Here is a 15,512-nt window from a genome sequence, read left to right as displayed (position 1 = left end):
GGCTCACCAGTTTTCACCGGGCTTGTCTGATGCCAGCGTTTCTCCCAGGAAGCCATGGAATGCTCATTTACTTCCTTTCTCCGACAAGTCGCCGCTTCTGGACTCAGTGATGGCTGTGATATTGCCACTTGCCTCACCTTCTCGCCGCACCCCTGCCTCCCCTGCCCAGCTAGGGCCTCTGCCCTCTGCATGGGCACCACGGCTGTGGGCAGTAGCACTGTGGTCCCCAGCCTGCGCTAAGTGTGTGTTTCAGGGCTGGGGTCATGCTGCTCCCTGAACCCATCTCCTTTCTTTTATCTACATGTTTTTTGTTCAGCATATCTTGTAGCTTCTTGAGAAAAGAGGTGTCCAGGAGATACATTTTTGAGACCTTGCTGGATACTTGACTCCCGTGTGTGACTTCATACAGAATTTGAGGTTGGGAGCCCCTCCTCTGAGGAGCTGTGCACACACCGCGCAGTACCTCCCAGCGCTAGGGCTGCTGCCAGGGCCCTGAGGCTTTCACGTTTTCTTCGCAGCTTTCTCCCTGGAAGCTGAATTTTCAGGTGTTTTCTCTATCCCTGAAGTTTAGAAACTTTGTGATAAGTTTCATGAGTCCTTCCTATTAATTATGCTGGACAGAACGATAGACCGTTTAGGTCTGGGAGTCTCCACCCCTTGGTCCCGTGGACCTTTCTTAGGCTGTTGGATAGCTTCATCCATCCCCCATCCTCCCTCTGGAACCTCCTTGCTGCCCTGTGTGCCTCTGCTCTGGATCCTCCTGTGACAGCCACAGCGTTTTCTCCGTGTCTCTTCCCCACGTCCTGGTCCGGGCCATCTTTCTAGAGACTTTTCCCTCACAACTGGGGCTGCTGCTGTCCGTGCTGCTGTGGTTGCTTACAGCTGGCAGGTGGCCTCTGGCCCATGTGTGGTGTGGATAGGCCTCGGGCCGGCTGGTGTCCCGGAAGGGGATCTGTGTTGGGCCCGTGTGTGCGGCTCTCCTCCTCTGTAAGGGTGTGGTTTGGAGCCACTCCTGTGTGGTCTCAGGTGCTGGGCCTCCCTGGGTTCTCCAGAGCGACGGGCTGGCTGCCAGCGCCTCCCTGGCTGGCCGCAGCCCTCCTACCCACTTCCAGCGTGGGCACCTTTTCTCTGGTACGGCCTAGTCTCTTCTTTGCCCTTGGCGTGGGAACCCCCTGTGTTTCTTTTTCTGGTGTCTTAGGGGTTTAGTGGAAGCAGAGGTGAAGGTTGTCAACCCTTTTCTGCACTTGTTCTCACCAACCCCCTTGTAGAGGAGCATCGAGACTCCAGGGAACATAATGTGTAGTCCAAACTACACGTTTGTTACAAGTTTGACATTGCTTTCCTCCTCCCCACCATGTTCCACCCCAGACGGCCTACAGATGGTGACCGGAAAGAAGGTAAAAGCTCTCCCCCCAGCCTCCTGCATCCAGGATGTGGACAGGCCCTGGGGTCCCTGGGCCCGTGCTACCTCAGCTCTTAGTCTCTCTCTGCCTGCTCCTTCGAAATACCCTCTGAGAATTTGATCTTTCCTTCACAGATACCATTTGGTATGAAAAAGTCTAGTCTGCGACTGTTTATAGTTTGTTCACAAACAGCATATTTACAGTCTACACACGCAGACGCACACACGCACACACAATTTTAATCTGCCATTTTACGCTTCAAACCACCACTAGAATTCAAAGGAAAACTCAGTCACAGGTGCTTTCGCTGTTCACGTTGTCTCAACCCTTTGCATGTGGCACTGGACCGTGTGGTTTGGAACCTCCAGCTCTGGCCTCTGAGACCTGGCTGTGTGCCTGGCCTAGATGGAAGTGGTTCTGGGGTCAGTGTGCGTACAAGGACCCGGAGGAACCCGCACACAGCACAGCCGACCTCAGGACGGGGCAGCACCAGCGGGATGGCCATAGGGCTGACGGCTGCCATGCACAGAAGGCACCCTTGGGGTGCATCAGGCATCTCCCACAGCCCCCTCTCCTGGTGGGTCTCCTGCGTGGTGGTGGATTTAGATAAACAAGGCCTAAAGGGGCCACACGGTGAGGCCACATATTAGGAACCCATGTTGGGGCCAAAGTCATGGAGGGGTATTTAAACACAGCAGTTGGACAAAAACAGGATGGCCCTTTGGGTTTAGCACCCTTCAGGGAATCAGATGAAATCCACAGAAAGGTGCTCAGTGTCCCACCCAGGACACCTCCGCTGGACTTCTGATCCCCAGGGGTGAAGATGTCCTCCTTTTTTGTTCCCCTTAGAACATATCTGGAAAAAGATTTAAGGAATGTATCAGCTCAGTGCTAAAAACGAAATAGAATTTCATGCCTTTGATAACATAGAAATCTTCAGTGTAGTTTTTAATAGCATTTTATTGAATTCTTATCCTGTGTTGTGTCCTTAAAAGGAGCTGTTTATTTATACAGCCTCATTTACACCTCGTAATAGCTCGTGATCCCCATTTTATAGGAGAGTAAGGCTCAGAGAGGTAAGTGGCTTTCTCAAGGCCACACAGCTCTGAGCATCAGGCTACTGAGTCTGGAGCCTGGGTCAGCGTGGGTAGACTTGCTGCCGGGACTCTGTGCAAATGGTGTGAGAGTTTTAAGTGCAGGTAAATTAAGCTGATACAGTGTCACCGTAGCCAGCGAGACTGCCTCTGGGGTGACTGTGAACATAGTTTGCTGAGCACCTGCTAGGGCGCCAGTGGCTGGGGAACGAAGGAGGACCTCTGAGGGTACTGAGGGCACTTCTACAGGTCCACCTGGCGTGGTCCACAGTGCGGGGCTGTGGCCGCAGGGGTGCTTGCGTCTGCGCGTCTTCCCAAGCTTGACCCCAGGAGAAACTCCACGCGCGGCCCTGAAAGAGACCCCTGGTCTCTTGCTGTTACTGCCACGTAAGGAGTGTGTTTGAAAACCAGGTAGCAAGAGTGCATGTGGGTGATGCCGCATGCAGAAGGTATGATCCCGAATTAATGTTTCACGGGCCTGTGGCCGAGAGGAGATTAGTTCATATCAGAGAGAGGAATGAAGTCGTGTTTTATTACCCGAGGACAAAGTACCCTCATCCATTAGCTTCCCAGGAAGGCGGCCAGGACGTCAGGTTCCAAAGAGCAGCGGGGCTATCCTGTGGCCCTTGGGTGGCTGTGTCCTGCCGGGACCCCCTTTGGTGGAAGCCTGGGCCCGTGGTGCTGGCTTCTGGTGTTCAGCCCAACAGATGCTCATGTTTATAGAGCTAGTGACTTTTCCTTGCTGTGCTCTGCTGAAGGACCTTTTCTGGACTGGGCTATTGTTTCTTCTCCACAGGTACCTGCACCAGTCAGGGGCCCTGACCGTGGAGGCCCTACAGGACCCTGCCCCAGACCCCGTGGAGGGCATGGAAGAGGACATTGCTGATAAGGTAGGCCCTGGACCACCTGCAGATGGCACAGCCAGGTCTGAGGATATGCGACGGTGCTGCCGCCTTGGGATGCAGGCCATGCTGGGGTGGGGGGGTGCCAGCCTCATCAGAGGCCCCAGTGACTGCAGTGGAAGGAGCGTTTCCCGTTGTGCATGGAGAGGCCGGTTGTCAGCCGTATCTGTCTGTGGGCCCATCTGGCTGCACCGACGCGCAGGGACTCTGTTCCCCTGACTCCTGGAGGCAGAATCTGGGGGTGCTCGAGGTTTCAGGGTGGTGACCACAGAGCCAGACAACGTGTGGAGTCAGAGTTCCCAGAGAGTCCGTGTGGGGGGTTCCTTGGGGCAGGACAGCCATGCTGTGGAAGCAACCCCAAGTTTCTCAAGGGCCAGCTCAGCCAGAAATGAGGAGGAGTGGCACAATACCCTCAGCTCTTCCCGGGTCCCTGCTTGCTTTCTCCGTGAGCTGGACGGACCTCGGTCCCACCCAGTGGACACCGCCTCCTGATTCTGAAGCCCCTATTGTCACTCCCGAGGTCGTCTTCCTGGAGAAACGGGTGTCGGAGCTGGAGAAGGACACGGCTGCCAGCGGGGAGCAGCACAGCCGGCTGCGGCAGGAGAACCTCCAGCTCGTGCACAGGTGAGGAGGGCGTCCGTGGCCCTGGCTGCCTGTCCGCGTGTGACCCCGCAACCCCCTTGCTGCCACGATGTGGCTCACACATGGAAGTGCCCCTCCACCAGCCACCGGGAGCCCGGTCAGGGGATGGTGCCAGCGGCCTCCCGAGCGCGGTTCCCACTTAGTGCTGCCCCCGCCCCCGGCGTGTGTCCGGCCCCAGGGGAGACCAAAGGGAGGCACCGGCTCACGTCTCAGAAGTATGGCGGCCAGCACCCAAGCTGCCTGCGCAGAGTGTCCAGGAGAGGCTGGCAGAGGCGGAGGTCGCGTGTGGAGAGTCATGGAACTCTCTGGTAGGGTCCCCGATGTGTGTCCCTGCTTCCGAGAACCTGTCCTGGCCCAGATATGCCTGGAGATGGGCTTGCTGCTCTGTGACTGTTGCTGTGCTTGGTACACCCGTATCGTCCCCTCTACCGTGTCCTGTGAGGCAGATGCCACCTAATGTGCCATCTCGCAGGCGAGGACACTGAGGCACAGGCCATCGTCAGAGCCAGCCAGCGGGGCCAGGAAGGGTAGGGCCTCCAGAGCTCCTGCACCGGGGGGCTGGACCCACCCTGGAGCACGCGGGCTCTTGCAGGGACGGGAGGAGAGCGGGAGCCACCGGCAGACGGGATGCACAGTCTGGCTCAGCCGGGCATCCGCGCTGACCTCCCCCACCGTTGTTTGGTCTGCATTTTGGAACCACTCCTGCCATGTAGCCTCACGCCCAGTATAAGGGAAGACACGTCTCCTGCAGCATATGAGTTCGGCCCAGGAGCGTCAGCTTCCTGGGCTGTGCCTGCATGCAGCTGGGTGTCACGGGGACACAAACAGCATTGTGGGGACGAGACAGTGTGGGGAGGCCCTGGAGGCGGGGGGAAGGCTGGAGGCTCTTTCCTCACCGGGCGGCCTGGACCTGGGCCCGGGCCTGAGCCTGGCTCTGCCACACATTCTGTGATCTCAGGCTCCTCTGAGTAGGTGTTGTGAGTGCCCCCGATGGCAGGACACAGGCCCACGTGCACTCACGGCTCCAGGGGATGCTTGGCCCCTGCCGTGATATGTTCATCCTGGAAGGCACTGACCTTCCCCACCCGTCCTCCGGTCTCCTCTTTGGATGCTGAGAATTAGAACGAGTCGTGTTACTGCACACGTACTCCGTATGTCACTTTAACAGTAGAAACAGGTTCCCTACGTAGTCGAGGGCCTGGGCTAGGCAGCTGCACGCCCTCCAGGCTCTCACGGGAGGGTCTGCCCGTGGCCTTGCCGCAGAGCTGGGTGGGGTCGGCACGCTCGTGGAGGGGCTTGGTTCCAGTGCTGCACAGAGCATCTGCCACATCTCTGGAGGCACGTGTTCTCCCTCCTTGTTCGCGTCCAGAGGGACGTGGATGGGCCACCGCACTCATTTCTCAAGCTGACCGGTGAGGCTTCATTTGATCTGATGACACTTATCAGTTATCCACGTATGGAGTGGAAAGTCCACGTGCTGTGCCCCGGGGCTTGCCACGTCCAAACCTGTGGTATTTCTTTAGGTGTTGCCTGAGCTCTCCTAAAAACAGCATGCTTCTGCTGCCTTTCCCGCCGTCCCAGCGACCCCACCCCACGCAGGTTCTGGTGCTCAGCTTCGTACTTTCTGGATCACCACCCCGGATGATCACCTGGGGCGGGCGGAGAGAAGCAGGTTCTGTGAGGCCTCGTGTGTCTGCAATGTGCGTGTCCGCTGCCAGTGTGACTGGGTCTGGAGTTGTTCCAAAGCAGGGGTGTCCGGGACCTGGCAGGCAGGCTCTGGGCCTTCTGACCACACTGTGACTGCAAGCCTGGCGCTCCTGTTCTTCCTGCCCTCTGTGGGGTCTGAGTTCTCTGCCTGGATGCCGGAAGGGTCTCGTTTCCTGTGCTGGCACGTGGTTTCCAACCTTTAAATTTGGAAGCTGTGCCTCCGCTTTGGGAAGGTTTCTAGAATTATTTCTCTGCACGGCTTGTTCCATTTTCGTATTTGTCTGAACTTCTGTTAATCTAACGTTAGACCTTCTGGACTTTCTCATTTTCTTTACTTTTCTATTCTCTTTGTCATTTCCGTCTTTTAAAATTCTAATATCCTTGTTTTTCTTCTTCAGCTCTCCTGTTGAATTTAAAATTTTTTCTTCTCATGTTTTTAATTTCTGAGAATCACTTTGTAAATTCCCTTCTGGTGTCCTGTTCCTGTTTCCTGGAAGCAGTGTCTTTGCTCTGAGGCCTGGGTTACAGGGCTTTCTCCTGCATGAGGTCCTTTTTCTCTGTTTGCTTTGGCCACTTTGTGTCAACACCTTTCCCATGGTGTCTGGTGATCTTGGGCTCTCCGTTCACTCTTACGTGTGAGGCACCCCGAGGAGGTTGAGAAGCCCTGTGTGCATCGACAGCTTGTGGATGTGGGCTCCATGAGCAGGGCCCTGAGCCCTTCTCTCTGGGATGGGCATTCCCTGCTTCCTGCACGTGGGCGTGGTGGTCTGGGAAGGTGCCGGGGTCAGGGCCCCCATGTGCACGTTTCCTTTGTCTCAGGTTACTGCTAACACCCACCCGTGCCTCTCCCATGGGTGACCTGGGTGCTCAGCCTACAGTGTCCGTGCAGGGTGCTCCCGGGGGCGGACACCTGGTGGGCTTGTGCCCCTGGGAGGGTCTCCTGGCCACACGCCGAGCGAGCTTCCCGAGAGCGCTGGAGACCGTCCCTGCTGTCACAACTTTGCCACCATCTCGAGGCCCCGGGTGCGGGCATGGGAGGCCGAGGCTGTCTGGGGGATACGACCCCTCCTTCAGAACCATCCTTGACCAGAGCTGTTGGGGGGTGGGGTCGTCTCTCTTTCTCTGCTGCCCCTCCTTCCCTTCGCCTTCACAGAGCCAATGCCCTTGAGGAGCAGCTGAAGGAGCAGGAGCTGAGAGCCTGTGAGATGGCGCTGGAGGAGGCGCGGAGGCACCGGGAGCTCGTGTGCAGGATGGAGCGGGAGCGCAGCATCGAGGTGGAGAGCCTGCAGGCCAGGTGGGGCGTGCAGCCCCGGTGGCTGCCCCTCCCAGCACATCCGGTGTCTTAGAATAAAGCCGATGTTAGAGAAAGGGAAAGCCCGCGCGAGGAAAGCTGTAAAAGTGCTCAGTGTCACAGTTCAAAGACTGACCCTACGTGGATGTCCTTCTGAGTCCGTCTCTAGTTGGGGTTCTCCTAGTCAGAACTCCAGGCCTCTTGCAGACAACTTGACGCAGTGCCTTTGTGCTGCTCCGGAGGTAGGAACCTTTGAAGAGTCAGGAAAAGTGGGGAAAACAGCGTGGGTTTGCACGCCCTGCATGAGACAGCCTGTCAAGGCCCGGGAGCAGCAGCAGCCGCCACGTGGGGTGTAGGCCGGACATGCGGCACACTCGCATGGTTGTCTCTGTGAGCGGGGGTCTTACAGCGTTGGGGAGAGAGAGCCCGCGTGTCCGTCAGCGGAGAAATGCTTGAACAGGCCGTCTGAGAGCTCCCCAGAGGTCCTCCCCAAGGTCAGAGAGAGCGAGGGCATCTGATGGCTCATTTCATAGCTGAGCCGGAGCCACTTCCCGAATTCAGGACACAGCAGGTGTAACTAGATGAGTGGGTTTCCAGGCTCTGCAGCCCGAGTGTCCCTCCCCCACTCCTAATGCTGGGGTGCATTGGACTTTACTGGAGAAGAGCTCCTGTGCGTTTTTAAGAGTAGGGGTGCAGGAGGGGCTGCGTGCGGGGCTGTGCCAGCCACCTGGACACGAGGCCCCCTGGCATGTAGACACAGTGGGGTGCTGCTCTGGGTTCAGCCGGGCCCAGATTCTGGCTTCCAGAGGACAGAGAAGGGACGGGAAAATGCACCTGACACAGGACACACCCGGAAACACACCTTCACCAGGCGATCCAGGTCAGCATCACCTGCGGGGAGTCGTGAGGACTCAGACACCCGATCTGGTGACGAGAAGGGCACCTCCCCCCCAATGACCCGTCTCATCACAAGAAACACCAGATCAACCCAGCGTGAGGGACACTACCAAATAAGTGACCAGAACTGCTCAGAACTGTCAAGGCCACGAAAAGTCAGGAAAGGCCGGGAGACTGCCACAGACCCCAGGGGACAAAGCAGACGAGGCAGCGTGTGCAGTGTGGCCCAGAGACTGGAGGGCACGATTGGGAGATGACACGAAGTCCATGGTTTGATGACTAGTATACCCCGCAGGGCTGTGGTAAAGGCGCCACGTGACCACATGATGGGCAGATGCCATGCAGGAAGCAGTACTGGCCAGGCCCACAGGGACTCCACGCCATGTCTGCAACTTTTCTGTAAACCCCAAAGTACCCCCAACCCCAAGGGTATTTTTTTTAATGTTTAATTTTGAGAGAGAGAGGCAGAGCACAAGTGGGGGAGGGGCAGAGAGAGAGGGAGACACAGAATCAGAAGCAGGCTCCAGGCTCTGAGCTGTCAGCACAGAGCCAGACATGGGAGCTTGAACTCGTGAACTGTGAGATGATGACCCAAATTCGGGTGCTCCAGCAACTGAGCCCCTGACCCCCCAAGTGTATTTAATAACTATCCCAGCGTAAGGGAAAGCTTGGGCCCAGAGCACTTGAGTGGTACGTAGGGTCGGAGCATCTGAGGAGGCCTCTGTGGCTCCCTAGGCAGCTCCTGGCAGGGCTGCCAAGACACTGGGTCTCCCTTGCCCCAAGGAGCCACGTTTCCTGGGTTGAAGTCCCAGCTTTGTTCTTGTGTCCCAGGCTGCAGCAGCTAGATGAGGAGAACGGAGAGCTAAGGTCCTGCACGCCGTGTCTGAAGGCCAACATTGAGCGCTTGGAAGAGGTGAGCGGTCAGTGGGGAGCACAGAGTGGGTGGAGCCCAGCCCTGTCACATGTGGATACGCGGTCAGCCAAGCCGGCTCACGGGCCTGCCACCCTCTGCACCTCATGGGTCCTCTGAAGCGAGGCAGCCACACGGCCAGCCACGGGGTGTGACCAGAGGCCAGGAAGCTATGCTGCTCTGTAGCGCAAGCTGTTACCCTGGGCCCACCGGCCCCATATGATGAGGACAAGGACAGCTCGGTCCCCGCCTGGCTTCCCAGCTTTCTCACGGATCCAAGAGTTCAGTTTAGATTAACCCGTGGTCCGAATCCAGGGATGATGTCCTCCAGGGGCTGACTCCAGCTGGACCCCTCGTGCCCTGTCCTGCAGCTGTTCACTCGAGAAGCCTCTCCTCCCCTCCTCTCCCCTCCCGGTCACATGTCCCCTGGGAAGCTCCGAACCCGGACAACATCTAAGACCACCTGGGCTCTGACTCCCCTGAACTATTCCCTCTGGGCAGCCGTGGGTCAGATCCTGCTCTTGCATGGATCCTTTCTGCCCTGCCTCGCCTGAGGAACAGTGTCTGTGGCCTGTGCAGACACCCTGCGCCAAGAGCACCCCAGGCGCACCTGCAGGCGCGGTGCTCGGGGTCAGCACTGCCCCAGGAGCACCATGCCCGGGTGATGGGATGGCTGAGACGCAGCCATTGTGGGCTGAGCCCGGGGGCCACGGAAGACTCGGGAAAGCTGTGTGGTTGGGGCAGCAGGCAGGCTTATTTCCACAGGAGAAGCAGAAGTTGCTGGATGAGATGGAAGAGTTATCCCTGCGGCTCAGTGATGAGCAGGAGAACAGGAGGAAGCTGGGGGACAGGCTGAGCCACGAGAGGCACCAGTTCCAGAGGGACAAGGAGGCAACCCAGGAGGTGAGCGTGGCACCCGGTAGGGGTGGGACCTGCGTCCCCGCGTGGGGTCCGTGCCTGTGCCCTCCACATCCTGAGACCTGCAGCTGGCGGCCATGTGGTGCTGGGCGTGAGGTGGTGTTTGGGAAGCGTGGCTGGCATCGTCCTCCCACTCGGACTGACCCAGAGGTTCTGAAGCTGAGGGCTGAGCTGGCACTTGCTGCCTCGGGTGCCCAAAGGCCTGCTCACCCTGTGGTTGCCTGCAGTTGATCGAGGACCTGCGCAAGCAGCTGGAGCACCTGCAGCTCTTCAAGCTGGAGGCCGAGCAGAGGAGGGGCCGGGGCAGCAGCATGGGTCTGCAGGAGTACAACAGCCGCACCCGCGAGAGCGAGCTGGAGCAGGAGGTCCGCAGGTTGAAGCAGGTGCGGGCAGCCACACCCCTATATCCCTGCAGAAGCTTCCAGGAGCCCAGCATGGGGCGGGGGCACGCAGGGAGCTGGTGCCCGAGCCAGAGGCCGCTCCAGCCACTCCCCGTACGGGCTCAGCCACTAGTGGGGGCCCCCCACCCCGGGAGTGACCCTGTCGTGTCCCCTATTCAGGATAACCGTAACCTGAAGGAGCAGAATGATGAGCTCAACGGGCAGATCATCAACCTGAGCATCCAGGGTGCCAAGAACCTCTTCTCCACGTCCTTCTCAGAGTCCCTGGCTGCGGAGATCAGCTCCGTTTCCCGAGATGAGGTAAGGCCCATCCAGGCCCGGCCACCGCGATGTGCCACAGTCTATGCACCAACCCAGCACTGACCGCTGCTCTTCCCACAGCTCATGGATGCGATTCAGAAGCAGGAGGAGATCAACTTCCGCCTGCAGGACTACATTGACCGGATCATCGTGGCCATCATGGAGACCAACCCATCCATCCTGGAGGTCAAGTAGAGGCAAGAAGGCCCAGCTCGGTGGGCCCAGGACCCCACCCGCACCCAGGAGATGGCCACGGCGCACACACAGCCGAGACAAGCGGCTGGGCTGGGGTGCATAGAAGGGTCTGCACAGGGAAGAGGAACAGGAGCTCCGGGGCCAGGGCCCACGCAGGAGAGGGTGGGGCTGGGCCTGCTCTCTGCAGAGATGTGGGGAGCACGGCTCAGGCGAACCCCTCTGCGAGCTCCCTCTCATGTGGCACACCTCTCTGCTGCCCTACTTGTCAGGGAAGAAAGGAAGGACTCGTCCCCACCGGGACACTGCCATCTGCATCTGCTCAGGGGCCCTCACCTGGATGGCACAGAGGCCCCAGGACCCTCTCACCAGACGTGGTGGCGTGGGAAGGACTGCCAGGCAAGGTGGTGCAACATCAGGCTCTGGCCGGGAGCTGCAGGACCCCGGCTTTCCTGGGGCTGTGACTCTGGAGCTGCTCCGCCCAGCCACCCATCCAGAGAAGGCACCGCAGTCCAGCTTCAGACCCAGGGGCTCTGCAGCTGGCCACGCAGCTGTCCCCATGCCCCAAACCCTTGCTGCAGTAACGGGGCTGGGGCCAAGCCTCTGCTCCAAAATCAGGACTTGAGAGTCCCATCACATGGAGCATGCTCCCTGCACAGGGTGGGTCTCAGGGCCCCTCTGACTCCAGGTGTGGCAGCATCGTGGTGAGAAACTGCTTCCCCATGGGTGTGGTCCCCGGCCTCCTGGAGCCCTCCCCTCCCTGAGCACGTCTCAGCTGCTCTGGGTGAAGTCCCGGTCTCCCAGGCCAGAGTCCACATGTCTGGCACCACGTTTCCTCTGGGAGTTTGAAGTCGCTGAAGTGGCCATCCTTCCCCGAGCTGCATTTTGGAGGAGGCAGGGTGGTGCGGGTTCTCTAAGTACATAGATCCGGAGCAGAGAGCAAGGCCCTCCTGGCAGCTTGTGGGTTCCTTCAAGGAAGCCATTGCCTGGCTCTGTGCCACCACCACCAGGCACTGCACCACCATGGGGGCTGCTGGGCCTGCCCCCACCCTGCGCCTGAGCACTGTCCAGGAGCCTCTGGGTGCTCCAGGTGGGTCAAGACCCCACACACAGACTGGCCACTGCTGCGTGCAAGTGCGTATGTGAGGGCGTGTGTGTGTGTGTGTGTGTGTGTGTGTGTGTGTGTGTGTGTGCGCATTGCCCTGTGTCCCTCCATCCTCCATGTGGCCCACCTTCTACACTAAGATTTAAGATGTTGCCTCGTATTGTACATTTTGGGGAAAGCCTTGGGTGTAAATCAGTGTAAACTTGGAGGAGAGATTTTTCTATCATGTAGAGTAGGTATTTTTTATAGATTGAAGGTTGATCAATTTTTTAATACTTCCAAGAGAGAAAACTATCTGTGTATACACATGAAATATATATATATATATGTATGATAATAAATACTGGAACTCTGCTTTCCGTGCCCAGCCCTGCCCCCGTGACACAGACTTGGATCTGTTTCTGTCCATCACCCAACGGTACCGTAGCTGTAAATATGAGTTGCAGGGAGATGTTTCATGCACACACCCAGGTGTGGACTTGCACAGTGACCCTCTTTCCTTCCCCTTGAGAAAGATTTTTCAGGCAGAGCAGTGGTGACCTGGACACTAGAGGGCAAGGCCAGGACGCTCTCACCGAAGATTAAAGCTATCTATACCCACTGAGGCCGGCTTCTTCCTCCGTGGGGTCTGAGGGCTGGGTGGGGGGTGCCATGGGCCTCGCCTGGTCCCCCAATGTATTTGGGGGTTGAAGGCTTTGCGCCACGTGAGCTCAGACAGCAGGAGACCTTCTGGTCAAGCTGGCCCTTCCTGGAGGCCCCAGGGTTGCACCTCCAGTCTGGACCCCCAGCGGAGCTCAGCCAAGGGTCCCTCCTGGGGCGGGGCCATGTGATGGGGCTTTGGGGACCATGTGTGTTCATGGGAGGACACAGCCCGAGTATAAGCTGGGCTGAGGGGTTGCATCGCAGATATGGGGCTCCTTAGTGTCCCCATGGGACATGTAATCGGATAAAGAACAGGCCTGGGGGGGGGGGGGGTTGGGTCACACAGTATACCCAAACTGAAAGCACAGGGGAAGCATAGGTCCCGACAGGATTTGGCTTGAATATCAGGAAGAAGTTCAGGCTGGGTGCCCAGGCTGAGGAGGAGAGCTCAAGTGCCACCGTAGTCGGGAAGGACAGTGAGAAGGTTCTATGGGCAAGTGACTAAATCCAATTTGAAGTGGGGGTTGTTGGCCAAACCCCCCCGACTCGATTCCCCAGCCCAGGTATCCACAGGAGCGGCAAACCGTGCATTTACCACATCCCTCGCACTAAGCTACCTGCATGCCAGTCACAAAACTGAAAGACAGGTCCAGGGAAGACCAAAGACCCCACCCCCAACCACCCAGCAAGGCACCAAACGGGCTTGAACCCAGGTGTGCTGGCCCACCGGGCCAATAACCTGAGGGCCATGGGGAGGGGACACGGTCTGGCCTGTGGTGAGCAGGGGCCCCAGGACTCCTCCCCAGCTGGGGCTGCAGCAGCCGGACTCCAAAGGGTCACCAGGGTCAGGCCTGGGAGCCCTGGATCCTGTGTGGGTGGCAGTGAGGAGGGCAGTGAGGACGCAGACTGTCACCCTGCACGTGGCCCACTTGCCCCTGGTCCACATGTGCGTACAACCACTGAGGGTCCCTGTGCCCGAATCCCGCTAGAATCTCCATTCCGTGAAGGTCTTTGGGTATGTCGTCTAGTGCTGTGTCCCAAAGCCAAGAACAGCATGGGCACACGTGGGATCTGCACAGGGATGCTTGAGCCAACGCCTCCCACCGATACACATGGCTCTTTGTCACAGGGCTCTTTGTGTTCGGCCCTTCCCAACCCTTCTCCAGCTCCCTCCCCTTACCTTGGACACATAGCTACTCCACAGTCCTGAAAACTCCTCCTGAGGCCCGCTTGTAGTGACTGGGCTTCCTCCACCTTGACAACAGGCCCTGGCCCCTTGCTGGGAAGGGCAGGAATGCTCCTCTCTCCTTAACCGCTCCCACCCCCCCCCCCCCCCACCGCCCCTGGTGTATGGCCTGGCTCTGAAAAACTCTGCAGTGAGCTGACAGGAATCTCGATTTCAGTTGCTTATCTTGTTGGGAAGTTACATGATACCAGTTGAAACACAGCCACCCCAGGCAGTGTGCTTTGGAAGGGGCAGGGGAGGGAAGGGGACCTGTGGAGTTCGGCCCTTGACTGTCTTCTGTGATTCCACAGCCATCATGCGGGGGAGGAAGCTAGGGACAGGCAAGTCACAAGCTTGCTGCTTAGAGAACTCAGGGAGGGGCACCATCCCGGCTGCAGCATGTGGAGAGTCAGAGAGAGGTTTTCCTGGGGCTTGGTCTCCTGGGAATACTGAGCTCTGTCCCTGAAGGTCCTACTGAGGTTAGCTTAGATTTTCTGGACACTGAAACAAACCAAGCTTCCACTTAAATTCTAAGTGTGACACCTGGATGGCTCAGTCTGTTAAGCGTCCGACTCTTGATTTAGGCTCGGATTTGTGAGTTTGAGCCCCACACTGGGCCCCTCACTGACACTGCAGAGCCTGCTTGGGATTCCACCCCCCCCCAAACGCTATGTCTCTCCCAAAACAATTAAAAAAAAAAAAAAAAAACCCAACTCTACCCTATCTGGAGGCAGAATTGAGCCACAGCCAAGTAACTCTTCCTGAATCTCTTAGCCAACATGCCTGGTTTTTCTCGTCTCTTGCATGACCAGTGCCTCCTCAGGCTGCCCAAGTGCCCCCTGAACACGACGAGTCTTTAGGGCTCTGCCCTCAGCATCCTGGCTCCCCATTCCACAGCCTCCCTGTGCTTCGGCCGCAAGTGAACATTTTACTCCATGTCCTGCTGCGTCCGAACATCTAGGCGGCATAGGGGCCTCCAGTTTCGTGACCTCTGGTTGGGTGACCTCAAGCTGTCCAAAGGGAACTCAATGGTCGAGACTGGACCTAGGAAGCTCTTTTGTGAATGGTGGTGGCGGCAGCGGGGTGGGTGTGTTTAGAGGCCCCTGTGGAGCAACACTGGCTTCCCAGGTTTAGGGGCCTTCCTGTCAGGCACTAGCCTGAGCAGGCCGTGGGTGGTATCTCACTTCGTCCCCCTTCACCGAGAAGGAAACCGAGGCTCACAGAAGGAATGCGACCAAGTCACGCTGTAAGTGCCCAGGCCGTGTCTCCACCCAGGTCGGTCCCACCAAAACTGGAGCTTTTGACCACGAAGCCTTGAGAGGACCCGCGGAAGCAGACAAGTTGCAAAGAGAATTGCGGCGGATGGGAGGTAAGAGGGCTGGGGAGACCCTGGGAGGACGCCACGGAGGTCTGCGGGCCCCATGGAGACGGAGGGACCAGGGCCTAGTCGGGCGCTCCTCCAGACAGCCGCGGAAGCAACCACAGCACCACACCTGGGCCTGCAACGCATAGCCTGAAGTTCAGAGACCGGCGGGGTGGAAGTCCCGCCCCTTCCTCCAGCTCAGGGCATTCTGGGAGCAGCAGCGCAGTCCTCTCTGGAAGGTTTCCTTCCGTCACTCCGAGCCAGACCCGACACGCAGCGCCGCCCGTGGCGCGGGTCTTGGCATTCTCCAGCGGTGCTGGCGGGCGGGGAGGCCCGGGAAGTCGGCGGGCCCCTGGACGGAGACGGTCGCAGCGGCTGTTGGCCAACACCCGAGGACTACAACTCCCGGCCTGCGTCGCGCACCGGCCACCTCCCCGAGCTTCCGTCCTGGCGGTGCCGCGCGGCCCTGTGGGAGCGGTAGTCCGCTCGCGCGATTCACAGCGCCGCGTGCGCCCCGGGT

The 15,512-nt window shown here is 58.5% G+C and overlaps 1 protein-coding gene across 1 annotated transcript in view; it reads left to right on the top strand.

Moving 5' to 3' along the window:
* The window catches only part of RAB11FIP3 (RAB11 family interacting protein 3), a gene marked incomplete at its 5' end in the record, with an annotated part of 83,422 nt that extends 71,060 nt beyond the window's left edge, over window positions 1-12,362 (top strand). The window contains 8 exons of the mRNA XM_040458692.1: window positions 3,294-3,387; window positions 3,920-4,023; window positions 6,902-7,042; window positions 8,768-8,849; window positions 9,612-9,749; window positions 9,992-10,147; window positions 10,325-10,465; window positions 10,547-12,362. Coding sequence (XP_040314626.1) covers window positions 3,294-3,387; window positions 3,920-4,023; window positions 6,902-7,042; window positions 8,768-8,849; window positions 9,612-9,749; window positions 9,992-10,147; window positions 10,325-10,465; window positions 10,547-10,660 — 970 coding nt within the window. The remainder of the gene's footprint in view (window positions 1-3,293; window positions 3,388-3,919; window positions 4,024-6,901; window positions 7,043-8,767; window positions 8,850-9,611; window positions 9,750-9,991; window positions 10,148-10,324; window positions 10,466-10,546) is intronic.
* Between the last annotated feature and the right edge of the window lie 3,150 nt (window positions 12,363-15,512).

The sequence above is a fragment of the Herpailurus yagouaroundi genome, unplaced genomic scaffold (assembly GCF_014898765.1).
Source record: "Herpailurus yagouaroundi ecotype Mexico unplaced genomic scaffold, PumYag 222, whole genome shotgun sequence".
In the NCBI taxonomy this organism is placed as follows: domain Eukaryota; kingdom Metazoa; phylum Chordata; class Mammalia; order Carnivora; family Felidae; genus Herpailurus; species Herpailurus yagouaroundi.
Note: the sequence above shows the minus strand (reverse complement) of the source record. Positions and strands in the feature narration are given on the sequence as shown.